We start from the raw sequence: 15,223 nt of genomic DNA on the forward strand, positions 1-15,223 counted from the left end.
ATAGTCTCTCACTGTCAATGCCTCAGTGTGTTACCTCATTAGTAGTACTATGCAGTATAGGTAGATGATGGTGAAATACAGGTATTTTCAAACCAAAGACCCTATTTTACCCTAATTCTCTTGCTAATCCTAATTTTAGAATCTCCTCTACCAACCCCCGAAGTCCCTCTTTTGAGAAAGTAGCTTTACCATCACTAAGAAAATTAGAGCCAGCATTCATTCAGAGCTCACTTTATGCCAAGAATAATGCTTAACAGTTTATGTACATTTAATCTTCACAACATTTTATGAGGTAGGTGATTTTATTATCCTCATTTTTCAGATGAGAGAACTGAGACTGAGGACTTCAAGCAATTTCTGCTGGGTGATTCTGACCCACATTGTCAGTTTCCTGCTTCCAGCGCTAACCACTAGCCTCTGCACTTTAATGCCCCACTCCTTCTCTGGAGCCTAAGACCTGGGAAGCTCTTAGCAGCCTGCTCAGTCCACATGCAAGCATATCCCAAATACGAAGGCAGTTAAGACCCCCAAGGGCAATCCCAACCAATGTAGGCTGGAAGTCGGTGCACACACATTCTTCCCTCCTATTTGATATGGACAATCTGGAAGGCAATCGGTGGGTTTCTCACATGTCCCAGTGGAGTCAAGACACTGTTGTTACACCAGTGACCTAGATCAACAACCAGAAAGCAAGAGATCCAGGGGAGAATGGGAATTTCTTTTTTGTAGGAATGCATGAAGAGAATCTAAAATAGTAACTACCTGGTTTAGTATAAAAATAATAATACATATTTCTGGAGATCTGTACATCATGGTAACTATAGTCAATAATAGTATTGCACACTTGAAAATTGTTAAGAGAGTAGACTACCTGATCACAAAAATTTATAAGTATGTGAAATGATAGATATATTAATTCACTTGGTTTCACAATGTATACATATATCAAAGCGTCACATTGCACCCTACAAATATATATAATTTTTATTTGTCAATTATACTCTAATAAAGTTAAGAGAAATATTGTGTTTCTCATAATTCCTTTAAAATTCATACAACTCACCAAATAAAAAATTGTAACATTTTCTTGTGAGATCTTTATGTACAGAGATGTAAGACATATGGTATGACAAGTATAACACAAAGGTGGCAGGAAGAAAAGAAACATATAAGGTCTCAAGGTCTCTATATTTTATATGATTTAATACATTGTTAACTCTAGGTAAACTTTGAAAATTTAGAGGCATATGTTGAAATTCTGAGAGGAATCACTAAAAACATAATGCAAAGACGTATGCCAAAAATGGCAGTATAAAAATTCAGATGGAATTTTAGGAAAGTTTAAATAGTCCCTACGCAAGCAGTAAAGGGGAAGATAGGAACAGCAATGACAACTATGACAGCAACAAAAACCTGAGAAAGACCATCTAACTAATGTCATTCTTAATGGTAAAATATTGAATGACTTCCATCCATGTTTGGGTAAAATGGAAGAAGGTCCATCCTCACCACTTCTATTCAACATTATATTGGAAGTCCCAGGTATTAAAATAAGGCAATAAAAAGTAACAAATAGCATAAAGGTGAAACAGGAAGAAAGAAAACTGTCGCCTTTTGTATGTAACAGTTCAAACAGGAAATTCTAAGGTAGCTACAAAACACATACTAGTATTATAGTACTAATTTACTAACATCTCAGTATGCAAAGGTAATATACAAAATACATTTTATTTACAGTATGAATAAGGTATGAATGAGAATTAAAATTGTATATATTTAAGGTATTCACCATGTTTTGAAAAAAAATTTATTGATATATATTTGTACACACTTTGTGGTTCCATGCAATATTTTGATACACCTATATAATGTGTAATGATCAAATCAGGGTAATTGGGACATAAAATGTCATGTTTTGATAAACGTATACATTGTAAAATGATTACCACAATTGAGCTACTTATCTTATCCTTTGCCTTATAGTCAGCTTTTGTATGTGTGCGTGGTGAAAACACTTAATATCTACTCTCTTAGCAAATTTCAAGTATACATCATCAGCTAGGGTAACTATACTATACATTATATCCTCAGAACTTACTCATCCTGTAATTGAAAATTCCTACCCTTTAATCCCAATCCTGTCTTTTTTCCCACACCTCCAACCCCTGGCAAACACCTTTCTATTCTGTTTCTATGAGTTCATCTACTTAAATCACTTATATAAGTGAGATCATGAAGTATTTGTCTTTCTGTGTCTGGCTTATTTCACTTTTAGCATAATATCCTCAAGTTGTATGCATGTTTTCACAAATGTCAGAATGTACTTCTTTTTTCATGATGAATATTATTCCAGCGTGTGTGTGTGTGTGTGTGTGTGTGTGTGTGTGTGTGTATCCTCATGTTCTTTATCTATTGATCCATCGACAGACATCTAGTTATTTCTATATCTTGGTTATAGTGATATTATGCTGCAATGAACAGGGGGGTGCATATATTTCCTTGATAACATGATTACAGTTCTTTTGGATATACACCCATAGGATTGCTGGAATATATCGTAGTTCCATTTTTAACTTTTTAAGGAAACTGCATACTGTTTTCCATAATGGCTATACCAATTTACAATGCCATCAATAATGTATAAGGATTGCCATTTCCCCATGCCCTTTCCAGCACTTGTTATGCTTTGGCTTTTGATAACACCCATCCTAACAAGTATGAGGTGGTTTTAATTTAATTTCCCTGATGATAGTGATGTTCAGTATCATTTCATATACCCATCAGCCATTTGTATGCCTTCTTCTGAAAATTCACTATTAGGTTCTTTTTTTTTTTTTGAGACAGAGTCTCGCTCTGTTGCCCGGGCCAGAGTGAGTGCCGTGGCGTCAGCTTAGCTCACAGCAACCTCAAACTCCTGGGCTTAAGCGATCCTACTGCCTCAGCCTCCCGAGTAGCTGGGACTACAGGCATGCGCCACCATGCCCAGCTAATTTTTTCTATATATATTTTTAGTTGTCCATATAATTTTCTTGCTATTTTTTTTTTTTTTTAGTAGAGACGGGGTCTCGCTCTTGCTCAGGTTGGTCTCAAACTCCTGACCTCAAGCAATCTACCCGCCTCGGCCTCCCAGAGTGCTAGGATTACAGGCGTGAGCCACCTCGCCCGGCCTGACTATTTAGGTTCTTTGCCCATTTTTAAACAGGTTATTTGTTTTATTGCTATTGTATTATTTCAGTTCCTTATATATTTTGGATATTAACTGCTTATCAGATATATGGTTTGCATATATTTGGAGAAAATTAGGGCATTTGTATTGATAAAATTATTAATCATTCAGGAAAGCATAACATGCCTAAATTCATTGTACATAGCAAAGATGCTTCAAAATACAGAAAGCATAAAAACTGACAGAATTAAAGGAAATTTTATTTTAAAAAATAACTGTAATCTTTTCAAAAACCTCAATAACTGACAGAGAAAGCAATCAAAAATCAGTAAAAAATTAGAAAACTTGAAAGTTATACCTAAATTTAATCCCATTGAAATATATCTAACACTACAGCAAATACTTGCAGAGTGCATTGTTATAATTGTACCTGGAATAATTTTTTTAAAACTGACCATAAATGGGGCCACCAATCCAGTCTCAATTTTTTTAGGCACTTAATTCTTTCAGATTATGTCCTCTGGCAAAAATATAATTTAAACATTCTTAACATTTTGGAAAATAAGCAATGCATTTGTAAAGGATACAAAAATCAAAAAAGAAATCATGATAAAAATCAGATGTGTTCAATTAAATAACTAAAATATAACACATTAACTCATATTGGACACAACTAAAGTAATCACTATAAGGAAATTCATAGCCATTGTTTGCATAATATATTACAAAGAAAGGAAAAAATACATCTTTTTCATGATATGTTGCAAAATAAAGGCTGAAAACAATGATCTAAGTGTCTTTCTCAAGAATTTAAATGAGAAACACTAAATTAAACCCAAGTAAATAATGAAGAAAATAATAAAAAGGAATAAAAATTTAATATATAGAAAATTAACGTATAATACAGAAAAGCACAAATCAAAAATTTTATTCTTTGAAAATGTTAATAAAATTTATATACGTCTAATACTCTTATAAGACTTAATAACAATAGAAGAATTATAACATCAGGAATGAAATGATGACATTACAGATCATACTGAAAATACAAAATAAGAAGATATGATTTGGAAATAGAAGTGAACTGATAAACTATTTTAAGAACACCTTACCGAAAATGACATAGAAAGAAATTGAAAAACTAAATATGCCTTTACCCATTAAGGAAAATGTTTCTTACAGTGAATTTTCCACAGAAGTGGAAGGCACAAATGGTTTCAATGTTAATTGCATACATTTATTTAGGACATAAATATCACCAATCCTGTAAAAATTTCTTCTGAGAAAAGATATCAAAGAAATCCTTTCCAAGTCATGTTTTAGTTTTATAGCTCAAGCTGAAATTTTCATTTCAAGAGTGGAAAATGAGAGCTGAAACTTTCTCATGAACATAGATGCAAACATTCTAAACAAACATTAGTAAAAAAAATTCAATGATAGTAAAGTCTATAAAAAAAGTAACACATGTTAGTTGTATTCCAGGAGTTCTAGATGTATGAACATTAATCGAAGTGGGACTTGCATGTCTGAATTAAGATATAGAAGGATGTACAGAAAACCTTGATCACATCATAGCAAGAAAAACCTAGGCAAAATGAAAATCATGTTTATATATGCAATGAACTGAGAATAGAGGATTCATGAAAGCATTGATGAGCTCATATCCACATAGGCGAGCAATGCACTGTGGCAGTTTGCATACCTGAGTGCAGGTGACTACTTTGGCCAGCCACAGATTGGAGACTGAACAGATGAGGTGGAATCAGCCAGTCCTTGGATGACAGTGCAGACTGCCTGGATAGGTAGAAATTTAGAAGAAACCCAAATGCAAGAACAAATCATTTCATTCAACAATAGCCTCCCAGGAATTTACCTAGAAATCAGCAGCAGAGGAGGAGCTGGTACAAAGAGAGAAAACGCATAGTCCCACACATTCTCACAATAAGTAGATCTGTGGGCCTTGCCTATGTTGAATTCATAGAAAAATAAAATAAAATAAAATAAAAACCCTAAAGTTTCAGCCTAACTGTGAATTTCAAAAGCAAAAAGCCTCCAGAAGAAAACATGAGAGAATACCATTGTGACCTTGGATTAGGCAAAGTTTTCTTGAAGTCGTCACCAAAACATTAAACATTAAAGCAAAGATTGTTAAATTAGATTTCATTAAAATTGAAAAGTTTTGTTCACCAAAACATATGATTAAGAGAATGACAGGGCAAACTTCAGAATGGGAATATACCTTTAAAATATACAAATCTCAAAAAGGACTCATGACACATTATATTAATAATAAGAACATATCAATAAGAAAACTAGAAGCTGTACTACAAGGCTATAGTAATCAAAACAGCATGGTACTGGCAAAGAACAGAGACATAGACCAACAGAACAGAAATGAGAACCCAGATATAAAACCATCCTCATAGAGCCACCTGATCTCTGACAAAGCAGACAAAAACATACACTGGGGAAAAGAATCCTTATTCAATAGATGGTGCTGGGAAAATTGGATAGCCACATGTAGAAGACTGAAACAGGATCCACACTTCTCACTTCTCACAAAAATCAGCTCATGGTGGATAACAGATTTAAACCTAAGACATGAAATTATAAAAATTCTAGAAGAAAATGTTGGGAAAACTTTTATAGACATCAGCCTAGGGAAAGAATTTATCAAGAAGAACCCAAAGGCAATCACAGCAACAACAAATATATATAGGACCTGATCAAATTAAAAAGACTCTGCACAGCCAAGGAAACAATCATAAGAGCAAACAGACAACTTACAGAATGAGAGAAAATATTCACATGCTACGCATCCAATAAAGGGCTCATAACTAGAATCTATATAGAACCCAGGAAAATCAATAAGAAAAAATCAAACAACCTCATTAAAAAGCAAAAAGTGTCTGTGTGCAGTGGCTCATGCCTATAATCCTAGCACTCTGTGAGGCCGAGGCAGGCGGATCATTTGAGCTCAGGAGTATGAGACCAACCTGAGCACGAGCGGTACCCTGTCTCTACTACAAATACAGAAAGAAATTAGCTGGACAACTAAAAATATATAGAAAAAATTAGCGGGGAATGGTGTCTTCAAAAGAAGACAGAATAATAGCCAACAAACACATGAAAAAATGCACAACATCTCTAATCATCAGGAAAATGCAAATCAAAACCACAATGAGATATCACTTAACTCCAGTGATAATGGCTTTTATCAAAAAGTCCCAAAGTATCATATGTTGGTGTGGATCTGGAGAGATAGGAATACTCATACACTGGTGGTGGGACTGCAAACTAGTACAACCTTGGTGGAAAGTAATATGGACATACTTCAAAGAGCTACAAGCAGAACTACCATTCAATCCAGCAATCCCATGTCTCAGCATCTACTCAAAGGAAAAAAAGACATTCTATAAAAAAGACATCTGCACTTAAATGTTTATAGCAGCTCTCTTCACAATTGCAAAGATGTGAAAACAACCCAAGGGCCATCAATACATGAGTGGATTAACAAAATGTGGTATATATATACCATGGAGTTCTACTCAGCCACAAAAAAGAACAGTGAACTAGCACCTCTTCTTTATCATGGATGGAACTGGAGACCATTCTACTAAGTGAAGTATCACACGAATGGGAAAGCAAGCATTGCATGTACTCAACATTAAATCGGTACTAATTGACCAATACTTATGTGCACATATGGAAGTAACATTCATTGGGTATAGGGCAAATGGGAGGGAGGATGAGGGGATGGGTATATCCACACCTAACGGTGTGGTGCACACTGTCTGGAGGACAGACATGCTTGTAGCTCTGACTCAGTCAGGGCATAGGCAATATGTGTAACCTAAATATTAGGACCCCCAAAATATTCTGAAATAAAAAATATATATATATCTAAAACTAAAATCTAAGAATAAAATTGGGAAAAGATCTGAAAACAAATTACACAACAGAGGATATACAAATGGCTGATATATGCATTTATTGAAATGCTCAAAATAAGAGGTCCAAAGTGATGATTATTATTAACACTGCCTGATTATTTCATTATAAAAATTGGGGTCTACCCTGAATTCTATGGTGTCACCCTTTTCAAAAACAGCAGCTGAATAGTTTCAACCACCAGAGTGTTGAGTATCCAGGAATTCTTTAAACTACTTCCTTCCACAGGTTGACTTTGTATCCCTGACTGTTGCAAAGAGTTATGATTTCACCAGTTTATATACCAGGACCATTGAATTGGGTACCTAAAATGAAGAAGTGACAGAAGTTGTGGCAATGAAGATCTTCTTGAGAGACATTACAAAGAAGGATGGCAACTGTATTCCAGGCCTGAATCAGCCTGGGTATCTCAGTCAATAATTTTATGCCATGGAAATACCAACTGGCTAGCTGAAAGCAAGCTGCATTGTGCCCCAGCTGCCTCCCCACCAGCACCGCTTGGGAGACTTCCCTGCTATTCAAAGGCTTGTCTGATAAACACTCAGAGTTCCTTCTGTGTAACTTGGATTGAGTCTCCTGGTGGCAAAATTGTGAAATAAACTCTTTTGGTCTAGTTCTGATTAGATGGGAATAAAACTTTTCCAAGATGGCAGCATCACTATTTCCAAAGATTAGGATAATCCTGTGTAAAAGAGGCCAGGTCTTCCAGAAAAGTGACATGGGGTGTCTATACTATGATCAATTGCTTGTCCATTGAATACATGATTCTTTCCAAGATGCGAATTTATGACATTTAAAAAATATATACTACTTAGCTCAAGGGAAAAAACACACTCTCTAATCATAGACTCTGTAAATACTCGGCAGAGGACAGAAAAAGTGGAACTGTATTTCCCAGGTATCCTAACCCTAAAATATACACATTTAATTTGAACTCAGATTTTCATGAAAATGATATATTTTATTTTGTGACTCTATAGAATTATGCAGTGGACATGAATCAATATATTGGCATTGCATATTTAAGATAGTTCTTCCCATCAAACAAGGCTAAAGGAAAATATAAACATCCACAACATATGTTTTCAAAAAAATTCTTTTACAATTTCTGGTCTCATACTAGATTTCTTTCAAATGAGGAATGTATTCTCACTACCAATTTTCTCATGGCCTCTTTCACCTCCTTGTTCCTCAGACTGTAGATCAGAGGGTTCAGCATGGGGATTATTACTGTGCAGAACACAGACACCACTTTAATATGATCATCTGAGTGGCTTGACTTTGGTATAACATAAACAAATGTAACTGTCCCATAACACAGAGTGACTGCAGTGAGGTGAGAGGAGCAGGTGGAGAAGGCCTTCTGCCTTCCCTGGATAGAGTGCATCTTCAGGATCGAGTGAAGGATGTACAGATATGAAAAAACTATGATAAACAGTGCGATTACAATGATTGACCCAGCAGAGATGGCAGGAGATATTTCAGCAATATAAATATGGGTACAAGAAAGCTTCACTAGTGGTGGGAGGTCACAGAAGAAATGGTTGATTTTATTCGGCCCACAGAAAGTCAAGCTCAATAAGCAGCTGGTACACAATGAAGAATTCACACACCCACCCACATAAGAAACAACCAACAAGATGATGCAGACCCTGGGAGACATGTGTGTGGAGTAGAGAAGTGGGGAGCAGATGGCCACATAGCGATCGTAGGCCATGGCGGCCAGTAGGAAGCCCTCGGCCGTCGCAAAGACAACATCAGAGCCAAGCTGGGCTATGCAGCCAGCAACAGGGATAGTAGTTCTCTCCCTTATGAAACTCACAATCATGATAGGTGTGACTGATGTGGAATAGCCGATGTCCACAAAGGCCAAATGGCTGAGGAAGAGGTACATAGGGGTGTGAAGCTGAGGGCTTCTTCGGATTAACATGATTATGCTGATATTGCCCAATATGGTAACAATGTAGATTCCTAGAAAGACCACAAAGAAAACTGAACAAAGAGTAGGATCTTCTGTTAACCCCAAAATAATGAACTCTGTCACCATTGTGCTGTTTTCAGTCTCCATCTTTCTTGGAATGGTGCCTACTGAAATAAAAATCAGTGGATATTAGAATAAATTAAGTGATCTCATAATTAATATATTTATTTAAACATTCAGTCTACTAAAAATCAAAATGTAGATACTACTTTTGTCTAATGCTTATACTTCCCCAAAGGTTTCTAATCATGTTGCATTAAGAATAATTTGAGAATATTAATATCCATTATCCTAAAGCCACAGATACCAAGGGACGAATGATTCAGATTTGTACATGGCTAGCACTCACATTTGTCATTTGATCCACTCAGGTTGTTGAGTGACACAGTGATAATGTTTTGAGAACCTGATAAGAACCAGAATGGTCAAAGTAACTGACTTTATGCTTCTGTTTAGCACTATCCAGTCTGTCTCGATTTCCCAGGGATATTAGAGACCGTACTTACCAGCCCTTTTGCAGTTAGGTAAGGCTGTGAACAGTACATGCCAATGTGCTCTGAGTGGAAATGTGTCTCTCTTCAGGATCGAATTAAATTGCCAGTGGGCAACTCTTTCTTCCTTGTCCATTGTGATGCATTTTACATGACACAACTGTAATATATGGGTACCTCCCACCAGCCTGGGTTTTGAGTGAATGTGAACAGAGTATGTACTGAAAATATACTGGAAGTGAGAAATCTATGTTGTGTTACACCACACTGAGTTTCCAAGATTAATTTGTCAGAACAGTGTAATAGCATCTAATCTGGTTAATATGATTACAGAGGAGCTATAAATGGAAGCTGCATATAGAGTATAATCCTGAGAGCAACATGAGAAATACATACACTTTGGGTCATTAATTGTATTTTAGGAATTTGACACTCCTAACAAAATGGATATATTTCATAATAATATATTAATAAGGTGTCTATTGAAATATGTTAACCAAGGGTCAATTGTTTGTACTATGTAGCCAGCCATGTGAGACCAACAGGTAATCCATAAATAGAAGGAAATTGAGAAGTTCTTCCATTTAACAAAAAATTAATGAGTAGGTTTAATCATGAGAATGCAAAAAATAAATAAAATGAAGACATATTTCCAACTTCATCAATCTGTGAACATGAAATATCTTAAAATATTCTCAACAAAATACTTGGATAAACTGCTAGCTTAGATATATTAAAAATGTTCAGAATGCAAAGCAAGCTTTCATGTAATCAAGGAAATCCCCACCAACCAAAAGTGACATGAGAGTTGATAATTGTGAAATAACCTGAAGCAGAACTACAACTGTCTAGAGACGTTTGTCAAACTCTACTACCAAGGACCTGAGATGTAATAGCTGTGAAGACATTGACAGTAACGGTTTGGGCCTGCGCAAGTCGGCGAGTTGAGACCGAGACTACATGCCCGCTTCCCACGTTTACTCATAATGCAGGAATCCTTGCCTTCAACCTCAGTGAAATGGCAGTCTTTAAAATATCCTCTTACTAGCCAGGGGAGGTGAGAACGAAAATCTTCTGTCTCGGCCTAGTCTCTGAGAAATAAGAAAAAAACCCATAAATCTCCTTTCCTAACAATTCATTATAATTGGTCTATCCTGATGTTATTTGGGATTTGAATTTACATTTCTTGTTTAGTTTAAATCCCCAAATTTTGAATTATCATAATGTAGTCATGCATTGGCAATAATATAGGAATGTTACTATAATACATTGATATTATAAAGATATTTATAGTATAAAGTGACATATTGAAGACATATCTATGATAGAATAAAGACTACAAACTTTGTTTTACTACTCCCATGGAAGGAGGCATCTAATTACCCTCCACTTGGATTTAAGCAGGACTCAGTGACTTGCTTGAGAAGCAGAAGTGATATTCTGGGACTTCTGAGGCTAGGTCATAGGATACCTTGCAACTTCCCTTTGGGATTCTTAGAACACTCATCCTTGGCAACATCTCTCTGGAGACATGGCTGCTATGCTGTAAGATGGCTTAGGCTTCTCACTTCTCACACTGTGTGGTTGCCCACAATGTCAGTTGACAGCTACAGTTGGGCTCCCAGCAGATACTTCCCCATCAACGACTAGCCCAGCCCAGGCATGAGAGTGGAGACCCCATCTGGGAAGTGGATTCTGCAGTAACAGCTGTCCCAAGTGATGCCACATGGATCATAGCCAAACCTAGATGAGTCCTTCTCATCTCCTTGACCCATAAAATTATGAAGAATAAATAAAATGGCTCTTTAAAACCATGTTGTGGTACAGTTTATCAGCAATAAATAACCAAACATTGCCTAAAAGAGCAAATGCTAATCCTATATGGATAGACACCTTTACTACAAGTCCCAAAAGATCACACATTAATAAAGCCACACCGAAGGGGAATGCACAGCCTAAAATTGCCACACACAAGAAGAAATGAGTCACCATGAGCAAGAGTTAGCACAAATAAGAAATGAAGAATTAATCCTTAAGGTGCCAGATGGTAGAATTATCTAAAACAGAATACAAAATAATTGCACTTAAAATGATTAAAGAAATAAAATATAATATTAAAAATCAGAGGATGGATCAAGATACTGTATTTTAAAAAACAAATTTTATAAAAGAATGGAAAAGAACTGCTAGAAATGGAAAACATTGTCACTTAATTAAAACTCAAGATATAGTTAAGTAGATTAGATACAGCTGAAAAGAAGAATTGTAACCTGGAAACAGATGTAAAGGTGTTTTTGAGAAAACAAGTTATTTTGAGAAGCAAAAATAACTGAATAAGTGAAAGAGACATTAAGATAAAAAATTGAATGAAAGGGCCCATTTTCATATTCAATGTGGGTTCCTGGAGAGAAAACTTAGAAAAAAATAGAGTAGAGGCAATTTTGGAAAGAGAGAATGGCTGAAAAAGCACAAATAATAACAATTAGAGTAAATGAAGAGATATATCAATATAGTAAAACTGAAACAATGCCAAGACAAAGAAAAAACACTTAAGTTTGCCAATAATAATATATAATTACCTACGAAGGCATGACAATTAGACTAACAGCAAACTCTACACAGGAAAAATAGAAGCCAGAAGACACTGAAGTAATAAAGTAATAAATTACAAGTTAAAAGGCTTGAGAGAAAATAATGAATGACCAGCAAGATAAGCTGAAGCAGAACTGCAATCATCTAGAGACATTTGCCAATCTGTAATTCAGCATGAGGAGAATAGATACAAAGAAAAAAACAGCAATATTTGCCACAAACAGAACATCACTAAAGGAATTTCTAAAAAAGTAAGGACAGCAGGAAAATGAACCAAAAGGAAGGTCTTTATACGCAAGTAGAAGTAGTGTGTAAATATATTGGCAAATATACGGGTAATTATATGTAAACGTTGAGTGCATAATAATTATAATAACAGTGATTAATTTGGGGGGGGGAAATAATGCCAAATGAGACTTCCAGTTTCCAGTCTGGCATGTCAGAAGCTTGTAATTCACCACTGGCTGGTAACAAGTAAAATGCTGAGCAAACTGAAAAATAAACAGCTCTTCTTCAGATCTGTCAGAGGTGAGGTCACAGGGCAAACCACTGTCCCCCAAATTGGAGAGACAGGCAGATGCTTGAGCAGAAACCATGACAAGAACCTGTTCTGGGGGGCTGGGACGGGGGAACCTGAAGTGTAACTGATGAATTGCTGGAGGCTCAGTGTGGACAAGTCTGAGAGAGGAAATCTTCAGGGGTTTTAGAGGAGCCCTCACACTTGTCTGAGTTTTACCTCCAGGAAACTCTACCAGGACTTCAAGGTGAATATCTGTGAAAAATTCCCTCAGGCTTCCAATAAGGGGAGGGAAAAACTAACTACTTTGAAACATGCCAGAGAATTCTGTTCTTCTTACGAGGCCTGCCCTCAGGAGAAAGTATTTTCCCAGAGTCTAACCTGCTTGGGTTATATCAGAGCCTAACCTATCTGGAGGAAGGAAAATACACAACATCAGCCCCCTCCAGCCATCCTGTCCATGGGGGTGGGGGCCACGAAGCACTGGAGAAATTCACAGTCCAGGGGCGCAGGCTCACCAAACACTGAGACCTAACTGGAAATCTGCAGAACACTTCACCACCCGCCACACTGTACCACTACATTACTAAAGGCCTGTTTACTGCAGTTACTTTTTATCCAGCACGTCATATATGCTTAAAAAAATTACATACCATAATAAAAGGCATAAAACACAATTCGAAGAGAATGATCAGCATCAGACCCAGCATCAGCATCCAGTCATATATGGCTGGAATATTGGAATTATCAGACTGGAAGTTTAATGATCAGCCTGGGGACATGTAGCACTGTGGTGCAGGATGCCAATAGTGGGGGACGTTGCACACGTGTGCGGATGGGGGTGTATGGGAACTCTCTGTACTTCCTGCTCAAATTTGCTTGAACCTAAAACTGCTCTGAAAAAATAAAGTGTATTAATTTTTTTTAAATAGTGAAATGAAAATATTAAACAATAACATGTCAAAAGGGAAGTGATTTAAAAGAAGTATGAATTAGTTTTCCATTGCTGCATAACAAATTACTACCAACGTAGCAGCTGAAAACAATACTCATTTATAATTTCACAGTTCTCTTGGTCAGAAGTCTGGGTTGGCTTAAATGGTTTTTCTGCTCAGGTTTTCACAAGGCTGAAATCAAGGTGTCAGCCTGGCTGGGCTCTTATCTGGAGGCTCTGAGAAATAGTCCATTTCCAAGCTCATTGAGGTGGTTGGCAAAATCCAGTCAGTTAGTTTGTTGGCAGAATCCAGCCTGGTGTAGAGCTGAGGTCTCCATTTCCTTTCTGGCTGTCAGTTTACAGAGGCCACCTGTATTCCAGGTCACATGACCCCCACCATTTTCAAAGTCAGCAGCAACACACCAATTCCTTCCTGTACTTCCTATCCCTCCAATTCCTTTTTTGGCTACCAGAGTACATGCTCTGTTTTTTAAGAGCTGACCTGATTAGGTCAGGCTTTTACAGAAAATCTCATGTTTTAAGGTCAGCTGACTTGGGACTTGAATTGCATCTGCAAAATCTCTTTATAGCAATATCGAGATTAGTGTTTGATTGAAAAATCAGGGGATAGGATCTTCAGGATGATCTTTAGAATTCTGTCTATGACAAAGTTAAGGGATTCTAAAGTTCTGGTTTTGAGAGAAGGCTAAAGATATTTCTGAATATCTATATAGTATGTTAAAAGTTTAGGGATGTCTTAGAGGATGATAGAAATTAACACATAATTTTCAAACTAGTGTCAAAAATATAAGGATTTTAAAAATTAATGCAAAAGAAGCAAAAAAATAGAAATCAGTGAGAGTAGATCGAAAGCAAAGTAAATAGAAAGGACCAAATACAATGGTAGAAATCCAAATAAATCAGCAATGATGATAAATTCAAGTGGTCTGTCAAAAGATAAACAGTGTTCATTTTGGATTTAAAAAATAAGTTTTCTTTATACTCTGTTTACAAGCGAGATCATGATACCATAAAGATTCAGAAAGGTAGAAAGTGAGAAAAGGAAAGAGGCAGGCGCAGTGGCTCACACCTGTAATCCCTTGAGGTCAGGAGTTGGAGAACAGCCTCAGCAAGAGCAAGAGCACATCTCTACCAAGAAAACAAAAGAAAAAATTAGCTGGCTGCAGTGGCCTGCACCTGTAGTCCCAGCTACTCAGGAGGCTGAAGCAGGAGAACCACTTGAGCCCAGGAGTTGAGGGTGCAATGCGCTGTGATCATGCCACTGCACTCAAGTCCAGGCAACAGAGTGAGACCCTGTCTCAAAGAAAAAACAAAACCAAAAACAATAATACTTTCAAAGTACCATCAAATATCAGAAGCCTGCCATTTGAGGAAGAGGGTATGTTATTGTTTTCTAGAGGAACCGAATTGACCATATGTAAGTCCCCTGAATGACCAAATGGAATATTTGCTACTTTTGAAAGATTATAACATTTTAAATATCTCTTTACAAAATATAGAGGTAACTAGCAGTCCTCTATTCTTAGTCAACCTATGACAAATATGTTTTATGCAGTGACTATTAATTCAA

General features: G+C 36.5%; 1 protein-coding gene across 1 annotated transcript; it reads right to left on the bottom strand.

Annotated features, from left to right (window-relative positions):
• Positions 1-8,231: 8,231 nt before the first annotated feature.
• Positions 8,232-9,227, bottom strand: LOC123642065 (olfactory receptor 481-like). The gene has a single exon (XM_045556992.1). The coding sequence runs from the start codon at positions 9,183-9,185 to the stop codon at positions 8,232-8,234; it is 954 nt and encodes a 317-aa protein (XP_045412948.1). The 5' UTR covers positions 9,186-9,227.
• Positions 9,228-15,223: the final 5,996 nt, after the last annotated feature.

This window comes from Lemur catta, chromosome 7, assembly GCF_020740605.2.
Source record: "Lemur catta isolate mLemCat1 chromosome 7, mLemCat1.pri, whole genome shotgun sequence".
Lineage (NCBI taxonomy): Eukaryota > Metazoa > Chordata > Mammalia > Primates > Lemuridae > Lemur > Lemur catta.

Bases quoted from the DNA above. Each gene is read 5' to 3' on its own strand.
- LOC123642065 (XM_045556992.1), bottom strand. From the start codon at position 9,185: ATGGAGACTGAAAACAGCACAATGGTGACAGAGTTCATTATTTTGGGG.